Source organism: Neovison vison, chromosome 1, assembly GCF_020171115.1.
Source record: "Neovison vison isolate M4711 chromosome 1, ASM_NN_V1, whole genome shotgun sequence".
In the NCBI taxonomy this organism is placed as follows: Eukaryota; Metazoa; Chordata; class Mammalia; order Carnivora; family Mustelidae; genus Neogale; species Neogale vison.
The window spans coordinates 97,813,609-97,839,989 of NC_058091.1; the positions used below are offsets into that span (position 1 = coordinate 97,813,609).

The 26,381-nt window shown below is 38.6% G+C and overlaps 1 protein-coding gene across 12 annotated transcripts in view; it reads right to left on the bottom strand.

The window, feature by feature from the left end:
- PKHD1 (PKHD1 ciliary IPT domain containing fibrocystin/polyductin) overlaps nucleotides 1-26,381 on the bottom strand; it is a 475,771-nt gene that overhangs the window by 75,533 nt on the left and 373,857 nt on the right. Inside the window, exon 63 of one of the 12 annotated variants that reach the window (XM_044252724.1) lies at nucleotides 11,349-11,399. The exons of the other annotated variants lie outside the window; for them this stretch is intronic. Coding sequence (XP_044108659.1) covers nucleotides 11,395-11,399 — 5 coding nt within the window. The 3' untranslated portion in view covers nucleotides 11,349-11,394. Of the gene's footprint in view, nucleotides 1-11,348; nucleotides 11,400-26,381 lie in introns of those variants that run through there. 12 annotated transcript variants of the gene reach the window in all.

Consider the following 26,381-nt stretch of genomic DNA (forward strand, 5'->3'; position numbering starts at 1 on the left):
TCTGCTGGGCCCTTCCAATAACAACAAGCACAAAGAAAACAATCTTGCCAAAATTTTAAAACAGCAAACGAAGAATAAAAGAATATGATTTAAGGCTCTAAGTCTATATAACCAATGGCAAGTAGACAGAATTGAATAAAAATGGACTTAAAAGTATTTAGTAATATTTCTTTAAATCAGCAGGGTTTAAAGAACAGAGACCTTACGTCTTAAAGTCTTTCCAATAAAATCCTCGGTTTAATCTCATTGAAAACACTCATTTCTTGTTAAACAAACATTATCTAATGAACAAAGGATTTTCACAAAATCCCTTCATATCTTGTTATTCTCAAGTATAAATTAAAGCTTTTAACTCCTCTTTTTAATGCAACCTCAGTCTCAACCCTCTAACCTTTCTCTATAGCATTTAATATTGTTATTTCTGAAAGATAAATACCAACCTGCCAAAATAAGGATATAAAGTGAAATCTTAAAGTGTATAATCTATTATATTATTGATGATCAAGAAAAAAACGTTTACCCTTTCCCCTTATTTTTAGGGTTCATTTCTATAGTTCTTCAGCTTGAACCAATGTTAAATTTACCTGAGTCTCAGAAACTGATACTCAAGAACATTCTTCCCCAAGGCTATGACATTGATAACTGATGGCTACTTATTATCATTGGTTTAAAACAATAACACTGTAGATAGATGTGCGCATCTCTGGGCAATACACTAATTATAAATACTTGGGTTTTATAGAGACTATAATGTGCATAAGATTCTGCTATGGAACCGTGAACTCTAGAATGGAAATCTTAACTCCTTCTCTTTCCTGCCTTACTATCTTGTAACTGCTGTACATCTGGATGTGAAGAGTAGAAGAAAAATGGCACAAGCCCAAGGTGAAATTGTGAAATAGGAAAAGTTTGCCTTTGATGGCCTTTTGGTTCTTGGAAAAACAACCTCTCCTACTTTTGGTTTCCCCAAAATACCCTCTATTCCTACAGAAGAATTTTTGAATTTTGATGAAAACTTGTTTTAATAAGCTAGCAGCCCCAGTTTCCATTTACAAGTTTGAACTTTTAAACTCTCCAGTAGATTTAAAAATCTATCGTCAAGTAAAGAAGTGATAAGCACCAAGTTTCAGGCAGTACTATGATTTTTAGAGAGGGATCTTTCTTAGTCTGCAAACCCTTAGGATTCCAAAGGCTGATCTGAAGCCAGTTCTGCTTTAAGAATTTGTCAGGGATGATCAGCCACGAAAGGAGCCAAGAAAGGTTGCTGGTCTATCCACAAGCCCATAGATGCATTATTGATCTCCAGGAAAGGAGAGAATGGGGCAGAAAATTTTAGAAGGCTAGCTCTCAGGAGCAGCATAGCAAGATTCATAAAATCCCCTTGACTAAACAAAAATCTGCCCAAATATCCTGAAAGTGGTTTTCTTTAGTCCCAAACCAAAGACTGAGATACCCCATCCTGTCCCCTATGCATTCTTCCCTAGACAGCTAATTATTTATTTAAATTATTTTCTGGTCAAGGCATCTGACTATTGGGGCGTCTGGGTGGCTCAGTGGGTTAAAGCCTCTGCCTTCGGCTCAGGTCATGATCCCGGTGTCCTGGGATGGAGCCCCCCATCTGGCTCTCTGCTCAGCAGGGAGCCTGCTTCCTCCTCTCTCTCTTCCTGCTTCTCTGCTTACTTGTGGTCTCTGTCTGTCAAATAAATAAATAAAATCTTGAAAAAAGAAAGACATCTAACTATTGACTATCTCCTTATAAAGAGTGTATTTTCAAGATCCAAAAGTCAGAGAGAGAAAGAGAGAAATCAAAAGGATTTCCTGCTCCCAAATCCTTCAAGTTTAAAGATCAAACGGCTACACAGAGAATTACCAAACTATAAGATTAGAAGCAGCCCTGGAGAACCATCCTGGGAGCCAGGGAACCCCAGCTAGTGATGCGGACCCCAGAAACTGTGTGTCCTTGATAGGAAGAGATGAGGAAAAACTGATGACTGATCCTTGCAAACTAACTATGATAGAGAGGAGAGGAAAACAATGCTTATGTGCACAGGTTAAAATACTATACTGGTAATAGTCCTCTTAATGAGCTGTGTTCCATGTGTGACTAATCAAACATGCTACAAAATAATTGTAATGCATATCATGATGTTTTTGTTACATTAACAGTGCTTTGCAATTTGCTTGATTACAATAATACTCTCCCTCTATGCCCTGACTCTGATTTGTGAAGTCCCTTGTGAAAATCACCTCAATGTATATTCTGTACCTGCCATATTCAAGGCAATGTGCTCAATGTTAAAACCAAATTTTCTTCATTTTATGGAGTGTGGTTACTTATCCTTGGCACTACTGACATATTGGACTGGATCAGTTCTCTGTTGCAGAGTCTGTACCACGCACTGTAGGACATTTAGCAATATCCCTGTTCTCTGCCCAATAAATGCCAGTAAGTACCCTTCCTCCAGACTCCCATTGTCACAACCAAAGATGTCTCCAGATTTGCCAAACATTCCCAGGAGGGCAAAGTTATCTCAGTTGAGAAGTCACTACTGTAGAAAGATTCTCTATATGCCTGATCCTTAGATTACTTCCTGTTCATGTAACATAGCTGCCTTTTGTTAATTTATTTTTATTTTTTTAAATTAACATATAATGTATTATTAGCCCCAGGGGTACAGGTCTGTGAATCGCCAGGTTTACATACTTCACAGCACTCACCATAGCACGTAACTTCCCCAATGTCCATAACCCAACCACCCTCCCCCTACAACCCGACCCCCAAGCAACCCTCAGTTTGTTTTGTGAGATTTAGAGTCTCTTATGGTTGGTCTTCCTTCTGATCCCACCTTGTTTCATTTATTCCTTTCCTACTCCCCAAACCCCTCACCCTGCCTCTCAACTTCCTCGTATCAGGGAGATCATATGATAATTGTCTTTCTCCGCTTGACTTATTTCACTAAGCTTAATACCCTCTAGTTCCATCCACGTTGTCGCAAATAGCAAGATTTCATTTCTTTTGATGGCTGCATAGTATTCCATTGTATATATATACCACCTCTTCTTTATCCATTCATCTGTTGATGGACATCTACATTCTTTCCATAGTCATAGCCACCTTCTTACCAAGTTCTTATAAATTTTTTTATTAAGATTTTTTATGTATTTATTTGACAGACAGAGATCACAAGTAGGCAGAGAGGCAGGCAGAGAGGAAGGGAAGCAGGCACCCCGCTGAGCAGAAAGTCCAATGCAGGGCTCAATCCCAGAACCCTGGGATCATGACCTGAGCCGAAGGCAGAGGCCTCAACCCACTGAGCCACCCAGGCACCCTCCAAGTTCTTAACCTCAGCTAGAACTCTGCTTCTAAACAACAACAAATATTCTCACTGAGTAGAATGCCTATATTCCAATGCAGGGGTGTTTGCAGAAGAGTTTCTTTTGCCTGGCATTCATTAAAAAAAAAAAAAAAAAACTTCATTAGAAAGCTGTAGATGCTAAATAAGTTGCTACTGGCCCCAAAACAGTGCCTGTACATTTAATCTACCTAGGAGATGGGAAGGCAGAAAAGGACCAAATTATATTTGCCAATTAAACTGTTTCATTCTTTTTTTTTTAAGATTTTATTTATTTATTTGAAATATTTTATTTATTTTATTTTATTTATTTATTTGATCACAAGTAGACAGAGCGGCAGGCAGAGAGAGAGGAGGAAGCAGGCTCCCTGCTGAGCAGAGAGCCAGATGGGGGGCTCGATCCCAGGACCCTGAGATCATGACCTGAGCTGAAGGCAGAGGCTTTAACCCACTGAGCCACCCAGGTGCCCCTAAACAGTTTCATTCTTAAGGAATCAATATATCACAGAGAAAATGGCAAAAAGTAACTAAAGACTTATCAGTTTGATAACTCCTGGGAAGAGTTTGAGAAGATGTTTTGAGACCATAGTACATAAAACAACAAACAGTCATATTACCAATATAGACCGGCTTATTTGCTTTTCATCTTATAAACTATGGGACTTTGAATGTACAAAATCCATTAGATGAGATAGATATTGTATCTAGTAGTTTTTGCAGCCTTGTAATAGAGTAGAAAATCAAATGCTTGAGAATTAGATCAAGTGTATCACAACATTTCCTGTTATTTGGGATCTCAGCAGTATCATCAAATAGTCAAAATAAAGTTAGCTTTTAAAAATATAAAAGCATTTAGTTGTATTATAATGTTTCTCTTCAGCCCAGCTTTCTCATCTACATCTCATCAATGAGAATCAACAGTATTTGAAACAATGGTCAATGCTTTATAAGGAAGATTTAAATGTCCCTCAAAAGCATCAGATAATTACCTAAGCCAGAAGCAAGATGTTAGACTAGGCAGACTAATGATGTGATCTAGGATGGTAATTCCCATGGTTCTTAAGGAGCATGAACATCAATCATTTAATAAATACATGGTTTCCATTGGACTCCAGACTGGGTGAAAAAAAAAGAAAATCTCAGCAGTGAGAAAATTGCCCAAGTTTCCCTGGCATATCAATATGCATGTCCCTTAAAGCAAGGCTATGTCTAACATAACACATTTCTAATCTTTCTTTCAAATTCTGTTATATTAATTAATGCCAGAATAAACACCAGAGGGGGAAATCTACATAACTGGGCAACAAAGTGATGGGTTCAAACAAGATTCCACAACTTTGCTTCAGATTTTGAATAATTATAGGAGAGTTTCCTTTTTGAAAGTAGTATGTCTTCTTGAAAAAATTATTCTAGGGGCATCTGGATGATTCAGTTGGTAGAGCATGAGATTCTGTCTCAAGGTTCTGAGTTCAAACCCCTCACCGGGTACAGAGTTTAATTTAAAAAAATAATTTAAAAAATTATACTATAGGGCACCTGAGTGGCTCAGTGGGTTAAGCATCTGCCTTTGGCTCAGGTCATGATCCCAGAATCCTGGGATCAAGTCCCACATCAGGCTTCCTGCTCAGCGGGAAGTCTGCTTCTCCTTTTACACTTCCCCCCTGCTCCTGATCTCTCTCTCTCTCTAAACTAAATAAGTAAAATCTTAAAAAAAAAAAATAAAAACTTAAAAAAATTATATTATAACTGACTTTCTACCTTTCCACCTCTCAGAAAACTAGCCCATGGCTTTCAAAACCCACAGTCTCTAGTTGCATTGTGTCTGAGAATTTACCACCTGACCGTTAAGTAAGTCTCAATTGTTTAAACAATTACCTAAATTTTATGGGCTGAGAGATTTTTCTTATTTTACACTTTTTTTTTAAGATTTTATTTATTTATTTGACAGACAGAGATTACAAGTAGGCAGAGAGGCAGGCAGAGAGGAGGAAGCAGGCTCCCTGCTGAGCAGAGAGCCCGATGCGGGGCTCCATCCCAGGACACTGGGATCATGACCTGAGCCGAAGGCAGAGGCTTTAACCCACTGAGTCACCCAGGCGCCCCCTTATTTTACTTTTTAAATTATCATATGGTGGCTTTTTTTATTCTGGCGCTCATTTACATGGATGATGTATCCACAATTAAAATACAAAACAATTCCTTCATGCTCCCCAAATGCTCTGTGCTATACCATTTGTAGTGGTATTCTTTTTTTTTTTTTTTTTAGGTAAAAAAATTGTGTATTTATTTTCATTTAATATTGTCAAAGGCAGATAAATAGATGACACTTGCTACTTTAGCTTTGCCTGTCAAAATACGCTTCTGCACTGGGGGCTCTTCCTAACAATCCGGTTCCCCCCTTTTTTTTTACCCCCCAGTTTTTTTTTTCCAATTTATTTATTTTCAGAAAAACAGTATTCATTATTTTTTCACCACACCCAGTGCTCCAGGCAAGCCGTGCCCTCTATAATACCCACCACCTGGTACCCCAACCTCCCACCCCCCCCGCCACTTCAAACCCCTCAGATTGTTTTTCAGAGTCCATAGTCTCCTATGGTTCACCTCCCCTTCCAATTTACCCAAAAGCACATACCCTCCCCAATGTCCATAACCCTACCCCGCTTCTTGTAGTGGTATTCTTAACCATACTCAGACCTCTGGCAACCACGACTGACCTTTTCTTTGGCTTTCTAGTTTTCTTTTTTTCCAGAATATCATGTACTTGAAATCATACAATATGTAGTCTCTTCATATGGTGTCTCTTACTCCCACAGGTCTTTGAGGATTATCTCTCTACATGTATTAATATCAATAAAATCAATAGTTTGTTCCTTTTTACTTCTGAGTAGGAGTCCATTGGGTGGATATACCATGGCTTGTTTTATCCGTGCCACTGTTAGAGGACAGTGTTTCCAGCTTCTGACCACCACAAATCAAGATGTTCTGAACATTTGCCTCTGGGATTTAGTGGGAACATAAACTTTCATTTCTCTAGGGTAAGTGACCAGAAGTAGGATTGCTGGGGAATATGTTAAGTAAATGTATGACTTTATAAAAAACTGCCAATCTGTTTTCCAGAGTATCTCCGTAGTTTTGCTCCTACCAGCAGTGTATGTGAGTTCCATTGGCTCCAAATCCTTTCCAACACTTGGTACTCTAGGTTGATGGTTTCCATCTAAGAATGCTAGAATGACTTTATTAAAAAATAACTTCATCAACTGTTATCAGATAGTATATGTTTACTATAAAGCAACTAGCTCTCCAGTTAGGAAATAGCATTATTTCCTAGTAGAAGTAGAAGTACTTTGATATCAAACATTGGAAACCATAACACAATGTTGCATTCCAACTATAAGATCTTCTAAAATCGTACTATGTAATTTGTCAGGAGAGCTTTAATTCTCCTGAACTACTTATTTTATTCTTTTTGTGTTTATCATAACTATAAAGATGGCCTCTGTGCTGTTGGGGCTGCTGTAAGGACCAGAACCACATTATTAGTGCAACAAATATTTGGTAAGAGCTATTATCTGAGGAGTAGTCATAGATAGGACAGACTTGGCTTCTGTCCTCACGAGGTGTATATATACACCTCGTGAGGACAGAACATATATATATATATACACATACACACAAACACACACACACACACACACTTAAAACTAACTGCATGAGTAATCAACCTAAAGATCTACATAGGAAATATTAGCTGAAGGTGTTTTAAGAGAACTTGGTCTTGGTTTGATAAGCATTAGATACTTACTCATAGGAAGCTGTGCCTTCATTCAAACAATGAAATTACATAGTATTCTGAGAAATTAGTGCGTATTTAGAAACTAAAATATAACACAAATTGTGATAACCAAACAAAAACCTTCAAGTGTCCATTAAAAAAAACAAACAACAACAACAAAAAAACTTCAATTGCAAGATTCTGGAAAAAGCAGTTCTAGAATGCAAACAGAATGAAAATTATGAATAGTAGTTTAAAATATCAAAACTCTTTTGATAGGGACGCCTGGGTGGCTCAGTTGGTTAAGTGGCTGCCTTTGGCTCAGGTCATGCTCCCAGCGTCCTGGGATCGAGTCCCGCATTGGGCTTCTTGCTCCGCAGGGAGCCTGCTTCTCCTTCTGCCACTCTGTCTGCCTATGCTCACTTTCTCTCTCTGACAAATAAATAAATAAAATCTTAAAAAAAAAAAACCTCTTGATAAATGGAGATCACATTTAAAAAAAAAAGATTTTATTTATTAATTTATTTTAGAGAAAGCAGATGGGAGAGGGAGAGGGAACAAGCAGACTCCATGCTGAGCGCAGAGCCCGATGTAGGGCTCGATCCCACCATGCTAAGAGTACTACCTGAGCCAAAACTAAGAGGTGGATACACTGAACCACCCAGGTGCCCCTGGAGAGAACATTTTAATGTCATCAACAGCTAAAACTTAATTCTTCCTTCCACTGAAAAGAGTCACCAGACTCTATCTCCTTTCCCTCCGCTTCTTTCCCTGAACATTCTTTCTCTTGTCCAGATTCCCAGTGTCCAGCTCATTATAAAGGATCATACCAGGGTTCTTATTTTCTAACTCCTCTGGATTGCTGGCTCCAAATCAGATCTGTAACTTTCTGGTGTTAGAGGACAGCCAGCCCATGAGGGACTGCATTTGCCCCCACCTCAGACTCCTAATTTCCTGTACCCAGCCCCTCTACTGGGGCGTCCAGAGAGGGAGCCAGACATTAATAGCTCATTTGTGATTCACTAAGGAAACGATAATATGCCAGAACCAGTCTTTCGCATGCACTTAACATTGCTCCCTTCGGTAAAATGCAGCCCATTACCTGAAAGCCCTGTGAAATTGGCGGGGAATTGAAAACCTCATGCTTATACAGAAGGCTGACTTGCTTCCTAAGGGGTAGGCAAGGAACTCAGAGAGCTCTCTCGCTAACAAGATTCTTCAGAAATGAAGCCGCCTGAACATAATCAGTTCACCCTAATTGATTGCATACAGTTTTATTACATAACTGATGGTTTTAAACCCCCAGCCAATTAGTTTGTCAAACAGAGGTTAAATTCTTGACTGGTTTATTCAAACTAAATTTAGGCAGGATTTACAATACAATCCGCCTTATCCAGGCAGTGGAAAATACCCTCTTTTAACGAGTGAAAATTAGCAAGGACTTCCCTGGAACCAAAAGGGAAAAAAGAAGTTTCACTTAAATGCTAACCTGAACTAACCAAGGCATTTACTCTGGGTTTTATTTTACCCAATGCAATTCTTTTGCTATGTAGTTACCTGATTTTGAGATCTTTAAACGTATTTGTGTGGTTGATATCACTGGTAATGTTGCATTTGAAATGATTAAATTAGAATTAAGCAAAAACCCGCCCATTTGGCCTGATGTCTTAATTCAGAGGAATCTGTTAGGCTGTCTGAGTTATCACCTGTAGTCCTTCACAGGTTTCACCAACTTCTTATGTTTGCCAGAAAGTTAAGTCCCTCTGAAGATCCCAGGGTTTATTTCTGAGCATATCCCTCATAGTCCAGCCCGGTCATTTGAACTATCCTCATTATAAATATCTGTGTTTACATTGCATTTTTAGGATTCCATTAATTTAAATTCTAATAGGATAAGGCAAATTGTTTTCCTAAAACTGAGCAACTAGAGAAATAAATCAATTAACCACTTTTTACTAAGTACCCATTATGCATTCAGCCCTATGCTAAGTCAAATAGGATACAAAAGAAGGGTCAGACAGAAATGTAGATGAGAAGCAGAATTCAAGATTCCAATGTCCATGCTAGTGTTAGAAGGTTACATGAGGGAAACTTTTAGAGACTTTTTAAACTAATAAAGTATTTTAGAGAACAGAGGTCAGATAACCTTTCCTGTAAGTACTTTAGATGTTGCAGACAGAGACAAAATTGAGAATATTATATGTTTATTTACATAATAAGAAAGAAAACAGGGGCGCCTGGGTGGCTCAGTGGTTTAAGTCGCTGCCTCTGGCTCAGGTCATGATCTCAGGGTCCTGGGATAGAGTCCCGCATCGGGCTCTCTGCTCGGCAGGGAGCCTGCTTCCCTCTCTCTCTCTCTGCCGGCCTCTCCATCTACTTGTGATTTCTGTCTGTCAAATAAATAAGTAAAATCTAAAAAAAAAAAAAGAAAGAAAACAAATTTCCACCATCTTTTTTTTTTTTTTTTTTTTTTTTGACGTTCAGAAATCACAAGTAGGCAGAGAGGCAGGCAGAGAGAGAGAGAAGATGAAGCAGTCTCCCCGCAGAGCAGAGAGCCTGATGTGGGGCTCAATCCCAGGACTCTGGGATCATGACCTGAGCCGAAGGCAGAGGCTCTAACCCACTGAGCCACCCAGGTGCCCCGCCACCATCTTTTCTTGAGGAGATTCAAAACTTGTGTCAGATTTCCATATCTCAGATAATGTAATTAGCAAGTAATGGCTATATAGTTTATCTTCCACAGCCCCAAAAAAGAATAGAGAATTCAAATGTAGCAAATTTTCTCTGGGACTCAGACTTACCAAAAGTTCTTTTTTTTTTTTTTTTTTTTTTTCTGGGATCTGCCTTTGCTTAAATAGGTATCAATTAAATATTTACTATGATTCTCATGGAATTTGTGCTAGCTGATGAGGACACAAAGAGAAATGGCTCCCTGACTTCAAAGCACTAAAATTCAAGGGGAGACAGACAAATAGACAAAGTACTATAATGGCATATAATGTAGTGCTGCAGTAAAAGTAGGTATATAGTGTTACATAAACATTTGCATAAAGTGTTACATAAACACAGATGGAGGGCTTATGAAAATATTGTTGGAAGTTTTTCTAAAAATGTATATTTCTCTCCTTGCAATCTTAGTAATAAGGACATTGAGCCTGCAGCATATTTAGTGGAATAGGAATCACAGTGTCGCTTCTGAATAACCATTTTGACCCATTTTCATTGTCTAACATCACAGAGGTGGGCATTCCAGGTAATTTGCCTGAATTAGAAGAGACAATGAGGACAGAGTCAAGAAGCATTTTTTGTGTGTGTGATAATGTTTTTACTACACCTATCACAGTGTTTTTTTTTTAATCCTGACAATTAAGATTCTGATTATTTAAGGGCTCTGATTAATGGAGAATGTTCCCCGAGAAGTCTCAAAAATTAAAATGAAGATAAGAACTAACAAACAAAAATCTAAGTTATTCAATATAAATCCAAGCCAGAAGAAAGAAGGGAGATAGTTTTAATGTTATTATTATTTTTTATCTTTCAAACCAATGTAGCATACAACACACAATAAACCAGCAAAGCCACATACTTATTTTATCAAGTCAGAAGGAAACCAAAGTCTACTGTGTCCTCTCTCCTGGGGAGGACAGTGAACTACTATCTGACATGTGGTAACAGGTCTGGTTGATGAAGTATAGGGAATTTCATAACTTTTTCCTCTTCAGCTATCAGTCAAATGACAGCATCAGCACATCCTTCAACTACCCCCAAAAGGTCCAGCTTTGTTTTAAATCCTGGAAAGTTTATGCAGCAATAAACATAAAGAGAAGGGTCTAGATTAAGATGCACTGTTATTTCTGAGGAATGGAGGCTATTCACATCTCTGTTATGATGGTCCTGGTTTGGAGGGTGCCTGGGACATCACCGAAGTTATTTGTACCTCAGAGTGAGGCTAGTCAGGCTGTTGATGAGAGGCAATAGTAAACAGATGAGAAATGATACATGCTCTGCCCTTCCTTACCCTTCCCTGACATGCACTTCAGTCAATCCACACCTATAGAAAGGGAGTTCACTCCACAATTCCTTTTAGCATAGAGTCTATTTTCTAGATCGGTAGATAAGACACAATCATGAAACTAAGAATGATCCAAAAGAACATACTGTCCAAAGGTTGTACTGTGAAAGGATGTGGTACCTGAAGAGGAAGCCAGGGTCTTGTGAAGGTGGTTAAATTACAAAGTGCATCAGATGTTATGTTAATGAACCAAGAGTTTATTCTGCAAAATAAAGGGAGCCCGGTCAGCAGGTTTATACCAATGTTTACAGATCAGATTTGTCTTTTAGAAAAAGCACTTCCTCCTTGTGCAAACGCTAGAATTATAGAGGTTTAAAGTAATAAAAGGGAGAACAGTTCCTACTGCTCTTGCTCAGATAAAGACTCACACCAAGGCAATAGTGAGAAAATGGAAGAGAATGAAATGAACATCTATTAAGGAAATAGATTTAGCAACTCTTTGGGACTGTCTGAAGAAAGCCATTCAGAAGGCAAGTTGGCCAAGAATGACTACTAATTTGGGAGACTGGATATGGGGTGGAGGGCAGAAGATAAGGCATTCTAAAGTAGGTCGAATGGAGATAATGTGATGGGTGGTTGGAGATTCAGATCTGGAAGGGAGGTGAGCCTAGAATAGAAGTAGAAATTTGGGACCCTGGAGTCAAAAGCCAAGGCATTGGTCAGGTCAGGATGGGGGAAAGAGGAAAGGAAGGTGGTTATTGATGAAACATTAGTGATCGCTAACATTGGAAGTATGGGTAGAAGAAGACTGAAGAGATGGAGAATATGCAGAGGAGGCAATGCCTAGGCAATGGTGACTCCAAATTTTTTATTTTGCCAGGGTCCAGACCAGCAATCAAGTCAAAAGGGGGCTTGAATATTTGTTTGCATAGTACTTGATATAAGAATTGAGAAAATTCAATTGTCCATATCAAGAAACAGGGACACTGCTAGATATTATATTTCCCCATCCCCACCCCCAACCCCGGGTCCACTAGTTCCTCTAGAACTGAGAGGTTGCAGAACCAGGGGAGCATATCACCCTGCCAAGAAACCAAAGGAGGATAGGATTTTAAGAATCAGGAAGAAGACTCAGAGTTAAATTCAGCAGAGATTGTATAGATCAGAAGAAAACATCCAGTCAATTTATAATTGCTGATGTTCCTTGGTGCAATTTCCATGAAGTAATGGGGGAAGAAGCAACAATGAGCAGGCAGAGATGGAGTGAGAAATAAGAAGAAGTCAATGAGGGCAGACTTCTCTCTAAAGACATCAACTATGAAGAGATGAGGAAAAACACGGCAGTAGCCACAGGGGAATGCAAGATCAAGGAACCTCAAGAATAGTTTGAAGACACAAGAAAAGACCCATCTCAGAGTTAATGCTCAGGACCCCATGTGACAGGCCCACACTGCCCACAGCACAAACTCCTGGCTGCCCTTCTCCAGAGAATGCCTCTCCTGCAGGATGCCATTTCCAACTAAAATCCTATGGGGAAAGAATTATCTAGTAGGGCCTTGAAGGCTTTCCCTTCCCCAGCAACTTTCTATTAAAGTGCAAATACCTAAGTAACAACTAGAAATGAGGCCAGAATAGATGCCTAAAGTAGAAAGAGGAAGTAAGAAGTCAAATGCCAAAGAAAGTCTTTGCCTACCTCACAGTTTTGCCTGAGTTGGCCCCAAATTCAGTCACTAGTAATGCCAGAAAATTACATATGTTCTGTAACAGGCAGAGAACACTTATAAATCACAGATACTTTTGAGCTGAAATTATCCTCCATGCCCTACATACAGGGATACATCATACATAGATTATCAATCTCTAAGAATAAAAATTCAACTTAATTAACTTAATACTAATTTAGATCAAAATGAAGTCTCTTAGGAGATACAGATGGTGCTTAAAAATGTTAAATGCCCCAGGGTCAAACTTATAGGAATCAACTGCAATTTTCCCTCATTAGAACCACAGAAGTGAATTAAGGATGGGGGGGAATCTAAGTCTGACAGTGGTTACCAGCAGACTTTTGAAAGGTAGCAGGATATGCCTCCCCCCAAAATGCCACTTTGGCATGTTGGTTTATACTGAGCTGAAGGCAATTAAGAAGTAGCAGAAACAAGAAAAGCTCTCTGTGTTCCCCCTCTTTGCCTAAAGATAGAGATAAATCTTTAAAGATGAATCCTCTCCTCTCGTTCCTAGGAAGGACTGAAGTTCATCCAAGACTCTAGGCCCCTATCAGCCCAGAGATGATACCAGAGGAATCTACATAATAAACTTTGCTATGTACCCTTGTCTACTATTAAATTCTCTACGTATTTACCTTCCCACAATTTACAACCCCTAGAGGCTCAAAGTCCCTTTATTTGTCTTGCTACTTTTCCACACAATTTGTTTTCTTTGCTAACATGCTATATAAGCTCAAGTTCTAACCACTCTTTTGAGTTACTCATCACCAAGTTCTCCATGTATATGGGTGATTTACATGTTAGTAGACTTCTGTTTGTTTTTCTCTCATTAATCGGTCTTATGTTGGTTTAATTTGCTGGACCCTAGCCAATGAAACTAAGTGGACAGAATTTTTCATCCTCTACATACCCCTTTCTTGATATTTCTTCAACAATTGAAACAACTCACTTATATTTGTGTCTGTTGTGTCTGTTATCCCATCCTGAGTTCTCCAACTGTGGATCATAGATTCTTGTTTTATTTTCTTATACATTGAAGAAAGGTCATTCACAATTTATATATGCCTAATGTATAAATGTCCCTATGTGCACATGAGCTACTGGAAAAAATATTTTTCACTTACATAAGAGGCACCGCAGCCCCAAGAAGGACTTTCCTCTCTATCTGCAATTGATTGTCCTTTCTCATCCCTAGGAAGGACAACTTCATTAACCATCTATAATTCCCATCTCACTCCAGGATTGACCTATATTGGTAGAAAATATGTAGCATTGCTGGTAAAAGAGAAAGAAGAAGGAAGAAGAGGAGGAACATGTAGAGGAAGAGGAACAAGTAGAATAGGTGGAAGAAAGCTCATTTAAACACCAGAAACCACCTTCCAGCTATTCAATCATGACACTCCTCTTCGGTCCCTAAACCCTGTCCCATGTTATCACCTGTCCATTCATGCCTTTTCTCTATAGTCCTATCCTTGGCCAAACTCTTATATGAAATGCCTAGGAAAATGTGAAACTGATTCTCTTCTGAAATAAAAATGAATTTCACTTTCATTCTTTGAAAGTCAAGGAAGTACTATTCTCTTTTCCATGTGAGATTACCTTTACTAAAAGCAATAGTTGAGCCCAGGACCTTGGCTTGTGGGTCTGAGCTATAGCTAAGTTACTGTAAGTTAAATTATTATTATCAAAATTATTGCAGAGAATCTGAGGATTCATATGATAACCAAGCACTGTATAGACTGGAAAAGTGATATTTGACACATAGATTACCAACTTCTTAAAAAAATTTACATAGCTATATGGTGATTAAAAGATTTGCTGAATATATAGTACCTTTATGTCAACATGTATTTTTCCGGTATCAATAGATAATTAAGAAATGATTACTATTATGACAGTCTTCTAAGTTTTTGACACTAAAAGTGGGGGCAGTCTCCCAGTTAAGAAGATTGGGATTCACAATAAGGAAGAATATTGAACTGTCAATTCTGTCTGAAAAACAATTGACAAGCATCTTCATGCATCCTTTCTGCTTTCTATTGCCTCTTTGGTGATGCTCCTATTTCTGTATAAGGCTACCTCTAGCCCAAAGGGTACAATTCTGAAAATATGAACAAAGAACTCCAGTATGATTCAGCCCTATGCCAGGAAGAATGTTTTAGCGGCCAGAGCACAAGCTGGTTGGCCCCACTGGCAATCTTGTATTCTTCCACCTGTGCTCTGAATCCTACATCCTCCTGATTTCTCAAATAACCTTGCTCCTCTAGCCTTACTTTATTTCTATTAACTTTTTCTCATGCACATTAAAACATGTTCAAGACCTCCCCTATTTTAGCAAATCCTGTCCCCGTTCTCACATCCAGGTCTAGCTACCATCTTGTTTCCTTCTTTTTCCTCCAACCTTTTAACTTGTTATGCTTCTCGATAATAGGTTTTACTTTCACCATGTCCACGTACTCTCACTCACTCCTCGACCCAAGGCTGTCTGACTTCCAACCCCGCCATTTCTCTGAAACTGCTTGTATCAAGATAAACAATGAAGTCTATGTTACTAGATCCAGTAATTTCTTCTCCAACCTGATTGTGTTTTCCCTAGCTGCAGCATTTAATACTAGAACCATGCCATCCATTGTGAAATGCTTTCATTCCTTGAATTTAGTTCTCTACAATATTCCAATTTTCCTCCTACATATCTGTGTATTCTTTCTTGTATACTTTGTGAGATCTTCCTTGTCTAGCCATTCCTTCAACTTTGAGAGGCCTTTCTTATTCTAAATATGCGATTTCATTCAGTCCTATGGTCTTAGTTCCCATCTATAAGATGATCTTCAAATCTCTGACCTCTCCTGTGAAGAATAGAGCTGTACATCTAACTCCTTATTGGGTATCACCTCTTGGATATCTAGCATATACCTCATATTTAGCATGCCTAAAACTACAATGTTATTTTCCAAAACTGTTCCACTTCTAGGGTTCATTTTCAGTCAATGTTGCCATAAGCCACCAACTTGTTTAAGGAAGAAAACTAGTTTAAGGAAGACCCGGGAAGTCATCCTTGCCTCATTTCTCTTCCTCATCCCCTACATTCAATCAAACAACAGATCCAGCCAATTTCACCGCACAAACTGCACTGAACCCATATATTTGTCATATGATCATTCCAGTTTTTGCTGCCTCATTATCTCTCCTTTGGACTTTTGCCACCATACTGGACTCCTTGCTACCTCTCTTGCCCCCATGCAGATCCGATCATGATACGCCTTCATGTAAAATCCTTTGTGAACCTGTCTAGACCATTAGGATCTAGCCTAAAATCCTTAACATGGATTATAAAACATTCTAGGAACAGATCTCTCACATCTGTGTCATCTCTCACATCTCAGCCAGGTTGGTCCTCTTTTGATTCTTTAAAGATACGATACAGTCTCTGGTCTCTGGGCTTTACACATGTTATTCCTCCACTTCTTCCTACAATACTTTAACTGGCTGGCTCATTCATTCATATTCCAAACCTCAGCTTGCATGCCACTTGCTCCAAAAAGCTTTCCTTATCTCCTAGATAAGGCACTAACAAACTATGGCCCATGGGCGAAATTTGCTTATGGCTTGTTTGGTTACAGGCCTCAAGCTAACAATGGTTTTAAAACTTCTAAAGTATTTTAAAATGAGAAAAAGAGGAGGAAAAGGAAGATAAGGAGGAGGAGGAGAGAGACCATATATGGCCCTTAAGGCCTAAAATAGTGAAAACCTACCATATTTACTAGACCCTTTACAGAAAAATTTGCTAAGCCCTGCCTTAAATTATTAGCTGAAGACCCCCTACTGGGTACTCCCTTGACACCCTAGACTTCCTCGGTTATCACACTCATACATTACTGCAATTATTTAATGTCTCCATCTCATACTCGCCTCCAAGTTCTATAAAGTCAGGTAACCATGTTGTTTATCACACTATCCCCAGATATAGTAGATACCCCAGATATCGTAGATATCCCCAGATATAGTAGATCTACGCAGTAGATCCCCAGGAAACATTGATGAATAACTACAATGAAAAATGAATATAAATGACAGCTTCCATATTACTGTGTCTACAAATAGGCCATGCGCTTTGAGGGGCATATGACTAGGACAACCATACATCCTTGTGTTCTTTCGACAATGATGATTTATACTTGTCATCACAGAAAAATTATTAGTAGTTCCCTCTTTCCCTCTCAAAAATGTCCCACTATGGAGTAAGTTAGGGTACCTGGAAAAAGGTCCTACTCCCTGGGAAAGATGCTTCCTAAGACCATTGGAGCAGAAACCACAGTGACCTTTGTATCAATTGGCAGAACTCTTCCTATGAGGAAAAGAATCCTTATAACACAGTATTCAAAATCCAGTAAAACTATTAGTAAAATACTGAGCTTGTATAACATCATGATTAAAATAGGCTTTTGTTTTGACCCAGAAATCTGACTTTTTTTTTCCCTAACATAATCATTGTGTGAAAACACATTCTATATTGTAAATGACAACACTGGGATATCAATCCATCTTGAATTTGGAGCACTCAGTATAATTACATTTAATGACTATTGTTTACTAGAAGGTCTTTTTTCATCCATGCCATATATAGGTAAGTCACTTTGGGAGAGGGGCATGACTGTGGAACAAGATATTCTGGCTAATCAATATTCAGGAATGATAAAATAAGTTATTCTGGAATCAGAATTTAAGAATTGAAATTAATTTTAAGAATGGTCTAGTTCAACACCCTTATTTCATGGAGGACAAAGGTAGCAAATATTCCTGCAGCATATAAGTCTCTTTTGGGGTCAGTGATAGGCCTATTTAAATTTTCTTCCCATAAATTTAAATATAATTAAACATACCTAATAACAAAATATCTTTTTTTTATATTGTACTCCTTTTTTTAATGATTTGGAGTAGCTGGATCTTCATGCTTGAGAGTCATCTTAAAAAATAGCAGTCTATAATGTGGGCGCCTGGGTGGCTCAGTGGGTTAAGCCGCTGCCTTCGGCTCGGGTCATGATCTCAGGGTCCTGGGATCGAGTCCCGCATCGGGCTCTCTGCTCAGCAGGGAGCCTGCTTCCCTCTCTCTCTTTCTGCCTGCCTCTCCGTCTACTTGTGATTTCTCTCTGTCAAATAAATAAATAAAAAATCTTTAAAAAAAAATAGCAGTCTATAATGTACTTCATGTGTATAGGAATCATAGCGATCCATTGAAAGGTATGAATCCTACATCTCTTCAAAACTTCCTTTTCACTTCTCTGTAGGGCATCTGGATGGCTCAATTGGTTAAGTATCTGCCTTTGGCTTAGGTCATGATCTCCAGGGGTGCTGGAATCGAGTACAGAATGGGGCTCCCTGCTCAACGGGGTGCCTACTTCTCTTTCAACCCCTTCCCCCTGCTCGTGATCTCCCTCCATCTCACATTATCTCTCTTAAATAAATATACAAAATCTTAAAAAGAAAATTTCCTTTCACTTCTCTAAATAGAGCTTTGCCACCATTGATTTGAGCTGTAGACCTAACTCATCAAATATATATTTAATATTAATACTATTAAATATCAATGATAGAACTTATTGAGTATATACAATGTACTAGGCATGAAACTTATGTGACTTATTTACTCATCTCAACAACCATATAAATGCCATTAATTAATAAATGAGAAAACTGGAGCTGGGAGCAAATGACTTGCCCCAGATACATAGCTGGGAAATAATCCAGATGGGGCCTCAATTCATATCTTTCTGAGTTAGCTCTGAACCACAACCCTATAATAACCATTTTTTGAGGAGGCTTATGTTGGATAACTCCGTATGCCACTTCAAATCTCCATGGTATTAACTTTTTCTCCAGCTACTGACACAGCTCTCAGTTCTAAGTACAAGAAATCCAAAGAGAGATCTACTTGCCTTCTGACTCCAGATTTCTCTGATGCTACTTCATGATGCACCATCTTGCAATCATACGTGTGCAAACAGAACATGTTTGAGTTGGAGCTACTTTTGACCGATCAGAGACATGAACCTGTGTCTTGTGTGTTCTGTCTCTGCCCATGGTTAGTATTGAGATACATTTCATAAGTTCTCAGAAGGCCTCACAAGATCAAATATCTCCTATAAGCCCCATCTTGAGTTGCATTCCCTCTTGTCCCCCACATTTGTTTCCTGGAATTACCTCCCAAATAAATAACCTATGTCTCAGTCTTTGTTTTCAGAGGCATCCTGGTTTAGAAGGGGCCATTTCCCCCACCATCTGAGAGCATCTTGTCTCTACTCCTGAGTTTTATATCAGTAATATGCAACAGCTAACATACTTTATCTGAAAAGGAAATCCCCTGTCTCTGATGGACCTGACTTCTTCATTTCCTGTGAATAGCAGAGCTATCTGCATCTGTAGGGTCTCAGGACAGCACTGAGAATATTTGTCTACCTCTGCTGGAAGCCCTTCTGATTAGTCAGGCTCCTTGAGTTGGAAACATAAGGATTTATAATGAAAAAGAATCACACAGTAAAAACAGAAAGAATGAAAAGAAAACAAACCAATAAAGAACCTATCCTATCATAACATTTGAGGTTCTGGTATTTGCTGGCTTTGGAGGGAGTTCAAAATAAATGAAAGAAATGTGTATTTTATTAAATGCTAATATTTAGAAGATGTGGTGGGGAAGGAAAGATAAATGCTTCCAATCATATTTGCAAATATGAGGCATCTCCTAGCTCCTTCAAAATGCTTAGATGTTTTCCTTGCATTTGAGCCACCTACTCAGTTTTGGAAGTAATGCCTGGGACAAGCAGAAAATTGTGTGAGGAGTAGCAAATTTGCACAAGCATCCAACCAACAGAGATGGGCACTGCACTGTGCTCTCAGCCTGGACTGTAATACAATAACTAGGCTTTTCTAGCCAAACTGCAGCTGCCCATCCGACTTCCTCCACAGGAAGAACCTATTGCTTCTGACCCCACATAGATCTGCCTATAAAAAACTCTATTCCTTCCTTACAACATCTGCTATTGTTAACATGATCTCTGTTTGTCTTGAAGTATAAATAGGCCCCAAATTTCAAGAGTTCAAAATACACTGAACCATAACAGCCTAGCTTCTTCCTTTTCTTCTTGGTAAGAGTCTTATCCTTCTCTTGGGTTTTGGAATTCATTTTAAGAACAACAATGAAATCAAGGGGAGAGAAAGAAGATTTGGAAGGATCAGGAGTACTCAAGGCAGTTAGAAATGAAGAGTTGCCCTTTGTTTTTGTTTTTCCTGTATTTACAGTAATACAGATCAACTGTCAATTTGAGCCATTTTCTGTATACACTTTTCTCCATACTAATGTTAAGAGTCTGGGACAAGAGAAGAAACTAATTTAATTATTAGCTAGTACCCAAGGTGTTTTTGCAAGGTTCAGATTTACCAATTTAAAGTTAAAAGTTTTGCTTGAGCAAGACATTTTCTTGTTCTTTATAACTAATGCGCTTGTTTTCAAGAAAAGAAAAAAGGTGAGCACTGGTCCTTTCCTACCATGTAGAATATGGACAAAAAGCCATATTCTTTAATAAGACATTGAGGCCCAACAGCCCTAGATTCCTAGCCTATACTCACCATTATGTAAACTGACTTCATTCCTCTAAACCTCAACTTACTCATCCATAAAATGAATAGTGCTATTATTTCATAGCACTGTTAAAGTACTAAATAAAATAATGCATGTGAAGTGCTTGATAAATGTGCTTACTATAAGATGATAATGATTGTCCAGTAGGTGTAATTTCTATCTTCCAGTGAGACTCCAAAAATCTAATGGTTCAGTTTTCTGATCTCAGATAGTGAGGAATCAGTTCCATATGTATCTCCAGCTGAGGGGTTAAAACAGATAAAGTGCTCAGAAGAGTACCTAGAAGGCTGTAAACACTTGACAAATGTTAGCCATTCATCACCATCACTATTAATGTATCATTAATAATGTACAATTATCCTTAGTATTATAATCAGTTTATTGAATGAACTAGACTCAGCAGGTACAAGCGAGAAATTTAGGGTTTCTAACCAATTCTCATTTAAACTCATGCTGTCAAAATGATTTTTCTCAGGTTCTGGATGAAACCCTAGGCAGATGACATGACTTTTCTGATTGCTTTCACATATGAAAAATTCCAGTCCAATCCAATACAATCTCAAATTCTTTTTGAAAACGTCTTCCTTCCCTCATCTTGAGTCTTCCTCAGGCTGAGAAATTTGTGATGGAAAAGAATGTGGTTGGCTTTGCACCATTTCCCTCTCTTGATTTTTCTTCCTCCGCTCACTAGGAAGCCACTGGTCCTCCAGGGTTGAGCCTGGAGCCCGGGGTCAAGAGAGGGAAGAGCAACATAGGAAAGAAGAGGTCTTCCTTTACCAAAATATTTAAAACCTAGCTCTGATATTGTCTGAGTATTTCAGATTTCTAAAACAGTCTTTTCTGAGTTAGGTCTTCCTGAGGGTTCCACAGGGATTTATACTAAAGATGTGAATTGCCTGCCTGGCATGGTGATGCCTATTCCTGCTGATCACTTAAGACTTTACTTTTTCGGTAGCCCCTGTTGTCTGGTGTCTTCCTCTCACCTGAGGAGAGTGTCTCCTTCTTGGGTGGGTCTCTGTTAAAATGATGCATGATCCTCTCCTCTAAGAGACCCATACCTGGTCTACTGTTGGCCATCTTTGCTCAGCAAGCTAGGGGAGACGATCCCTCTGAGTAAGCTGCTTTAGCCAGTCTTTCATATGTTAGGTAGGCAGAGGTGCATTACATTTTAACTACTTGCTCTGCAAGATCAACATCTATCGCCTTAATCTTCACTGTCTGACACAGTACCCACCAACCACTTGTGGTTCTATACATTTACCTTTAAACTGACCACAGTAATAAAATACAATTCAGTCCCTTGATCTCATGAGCCATATTTCTACTGCTCAATACTCCAGTATACCATATTGGATAACACAGATATTGAAAATTTCCATTGTTGCAGAAAGTTCCATGAACAGAGCTGGAACTCAAGCACCTTGCTTTAGAAGGTGAAGTTTTTGCCATTATTTTGTTGTTGTTGTTGCAACAACAAAATAATGTTGTTTTGTATTCCCAGGCCTTGGAGCCTCTCCTGAAGCTACAGTACAAGAGAGAATTCACATTTACCTCTTTTTTTACATAATCAGTAAGTAGATAGATTTTGACATCTGGATTCAGGACTAGGAATATGTCAAAGCAAATGAATATAAGACAATTTTTCAAATGCTAAAATCTTACATTAAATGGAAATAATTAATTAGAGTTCTCGTGATTGAGCCTCAAGTCTAAAAAATATTTACTCAGGCAAAATAAACATGTCCATCATTTCTGCCTGCATGATGGGAAACAGAACAGTGTCCACCAAAGATATTATCCTTTATATTTATGGTGTTTTTACAGTTTATGAGCCACATGAATTAGTCTCACTTTTTTTTTTTTCCCTAGAAGCAACTGTGAAAAGTAGGCAGAACAGGTATCATTGTACCTAGACTAAAAGTACATAAATGACCTGCCCAAAGTCACAGAGCTACTAACTGGGACAGCCACGTAGCCCAGCTTCTTCCACTTCATTATGCTTGTTCCTGGAAGGCCAGACAATTCTAAAAACCAATTCTTACTACACACAAAGGAAGCAGGAATTCATAACCGAATCACTTTCAAAGACTTCCACAGTTTTGACTTATCTGGATGACCATCCAGATATCTGGCATGCTTAGAATTAAAATTAAATGTTATTCTATTAGCAGGATGTTGAGAAACACCTGGTCTGATAAGGAACACAAAAGACATACATTAGAGATATTCTATCTTCCTCAGCAAGCTTGGGACCTGGGTTTTGTCCTTGAGCACATTCCCGTTTTGCCTCTTTGTAGCTTCATGTCATTTACTCAATAATACTGATAGAGTTGATGTCAATTCCTTGGGAGGATAACCTAGTATGGAAAGACATTTGAACACAGCCAATAACAGGGTGAGAAATGCCACTACTACTGGTATATTTCCTTGTGGGGTAGAAGCTTGTTTATTCATTCTTTTGTAACTAAACTTAACTAAAGAAGAAAAAGTATGAAGAAATACATAGGAATAAGAAATACCAAATTCAAGATAGTTATCTCTGGGAGGGGCAGGTAAGGGAATTCAACTGATATAAGGGAGAGGCCTATAGGGACCTCAACTAACTTTGTAAGTTTATAATGTTTTACCCCTAAAGATGGATGGTGGGTATGTGGGTGTTCATTATGCTTTAAAAAAAAAAAAAAAAAATTGAATAATAAAATCCTTCAAAATCAAGTTTCAGTAATAAAAAAGGAAAGTTAGTAAAGGCCCCTTGCTGGAACACAGATTATTTTTATAAGCCTGTTTGTCTTAAATTGAAACACAATACTCAACATTGTTTGAAATATTTTGCTATAACAAGGCCAACAGAAGGCCAAAACCTAGAATGTCCTCTGAATAGGGCTGGCTTCACCCAAGAGGGCTGATAATATGTGGCATGGAGTTGAAATGACTTTCTGGTCATTTAGCCTGACCACACCCTTCATACCAGTCACTAACACACTCTGGAATCTAGGAGCAAGAGCTAATGGGAGATACAGCATGTATCTGAAAACATTCCAAGAGTATTAACTTCAGCAAGCTTGGAGTGTCAATATAGGTAAATACACAAATCAAATTAGTGAATGCTTCAGATTTATTGATAGGCAGAGGCATGGGGGAAGGGCGCCCACTCCTACTGCAGGGTCAGGAAAAGCTTCACAAAGCTTTTCCTTCTCATATGGGTCTCAGAATATAGTATACTACACAGCTCCAGTTTGGCGGCCCATATGTCTTTGCCCCTCCACCTTCTCCAGGTTATGGATCCTGACCTCTGGCTAAGAGTGGATCCATAACCAAGCTCTGTCCAGTCCTATTCCCCCATTCCCTTGGATCCAATGATTGGTTCTCCAAGAGACATAAAGGCCAAATAGGAATTACCGGTCTTTCCCTGGATTTGCTATACAGATACCAGGAGAAAACAAAATTCCTTTGCAGCTGGAATTACTAAGCTGAACTAGATGGAAAATGTTCCTCAGCATTAGAGGGGAATGAGGCCAAGAGTCACAAGGAGCAGAGACAAGCAGCAAGAGCAGAGAGAGGGGCTGGCTGCATTAAATCCTTGGTCCCAGCTCCTGGCAGGCCTCATGGCTCAGATCTTCCTAACTCTTTATTCCATTGTGTCAGGGATCCCAATATCCTCCTCAGGGGCACAAATGAAATATTCACACATTGCTTAAGGTTCCCAAGTAGTGACTCACTCCCTCACCCTGATTGGTATTTTGAGTCAGCAATCACCTGAGACAGGGCAGGGAAGGGGATTTTGAGAACAGAGTGGAAGGGAGACAGATGTGACTACATACGGCAGTGTTAGAGAGGGTAGACTGGGCTCAAGGTGACTGGATAATAAAGTCAACGGGTAGGCCAAGTTCAGACAGAGAAGACAGTTACTTGTTTTGACCCTCACTGCAAGTACCTACCACATGTGTCTCATTTCCAAAGGTCACAATACCTCAGCAAGGAATTCCAGGGTAGAAACCTTTGGTTAAATGAGCTAAGTAATTTTTTGCTACTGGTTAAAAATTTCTGCTACATCTCAGAGCACTGACATCTTAAGAGTGGCCTGCTCAAGATAAGAAATTCTTCACTATGTTTAATGATCAATCTTTTCTATGGGAACGCAGTGCCTGAAGGCAAGCGGGCTATGTTGAAGGTGGAAGAGGGAGAGAAACCACTTTTGGGGCCCTTCAGATCATGTCGGCTGGACTGCTGTCTGCTTGGCCTATATGCATACTGCACCCTTTCTCAGTAGCTTTTTCCTCCCTGCGTATATGTACCTCACTACATCTGCCCAATGATGTGGGCCATGTTTCTGGATTCTAGGAACCACAGTTGTTATTCTCTGATGCCTACTTACTCTGGGGGGGAAAATGGGGTAAATGTTGTCTTCATGGAACAGAATCACAAAATACTGGCATTAATGTTCAAAGCCTAGAAATGTGGGCCTAGTCACTATTGCTTAGGAGGCTAAACTCTCTAAAGGATACATAAATATACTAAAAACTTCTTTGCAGATGATCTACTTGAAGTTTAAGCAATAAGGGTATGACTGGTGGGATTTGAAATTGAGCACGGAGAGATTATGCTATGTCAGATCCATTAAATAGCATTTGTTATCTGTCATCTGATCTATAGATAAATAGAGATAGTCTCAGGGAAAGTGATTGATGAGATCTCCAGCCTCTTTCACATAAAATGGAGCAAGGATAAATGGAGATACAATCAAATAAAAAAACCTGGCAACAGCATTTAAAGTTGGTAACATAGTTCAATATCATGGTGCACCCAAGTGTACCACATCAAGACAAAGGGAAATACAAACGCAATGTTCATGTGTTTGGAGTTGATTTCTTATTTATGCTGTGGGAAATTATCATTGAAGTAGTTAAAATACGGTATGAGGGTTATACTATTTTTGTGCTTATGCTGTTGGGACATTTCATTGTCTTATTTAACTATTTAATATTATTAATAATTATATAATATAAATATTATACAATTATTTAATCATTTAAATAATTATTTAATTATTTAATTCAGTATATATACTACCTGGCTAGAATGGCCATGTCTTAATATATTGACATGGCTGCTTCATAGAAATGCAGAAGTAGCCATTTATAACTATGTATATGAATACAGATTTAACTTAAATATCAGCCAGATACTAACTAACTAACCACAGACTTGGAGGATCATTGTGAGAATAAAAAGAGGTAATATCTGTTCCTATCTTTCTAAAGTATAAATTCTGTTATAAATAGTATGTCTCTTAGACTAGCAGAGCTAATTTCCCAATCTTTTAATTGGACTGATTGTACTGTGCAATAAATGGCATTGCTCTCTTCTAGCAAAAATTTCACTATGCCCTTGACAAAATTCATAAACAAAGCAAGATCTGGCAGCTTGTCAAGCACAGATTTTTTTTTTTAATTCACATTTGCATCCCTAGGATCTAATATGGCTCTTGTCATGTCATTATCACCATAAATTTTTGTGAATTTAAAAAAAAAGTCTTAAAAGAAATATGACTATGTATATTTTAAAGAATGACTTAACTTCAGTGAATCTCAATGAGTGACATGTATGTGGCATTTCAAATACTAGGAAAGCTTTCAGACACGTGTGTGGAGTCAAGGTGCGGGAGGCATTGCTGAAGAACAAAGCACTCTTAATCAATTCTATTACCAATCATACTTCTGTATCTTCTATTAAATATTTTCTAAATTATCAAGAAAATTAGCAGATCTTCACTGCTACATAAGCAGCCCATGCCACCATCTTTTATCACCTGGATCCCTGCAGTAGAAATGCTAATTTATCTCTGTCAGCCATCCTTGCAAATCACCATTTATTTTTTCCAAACTTA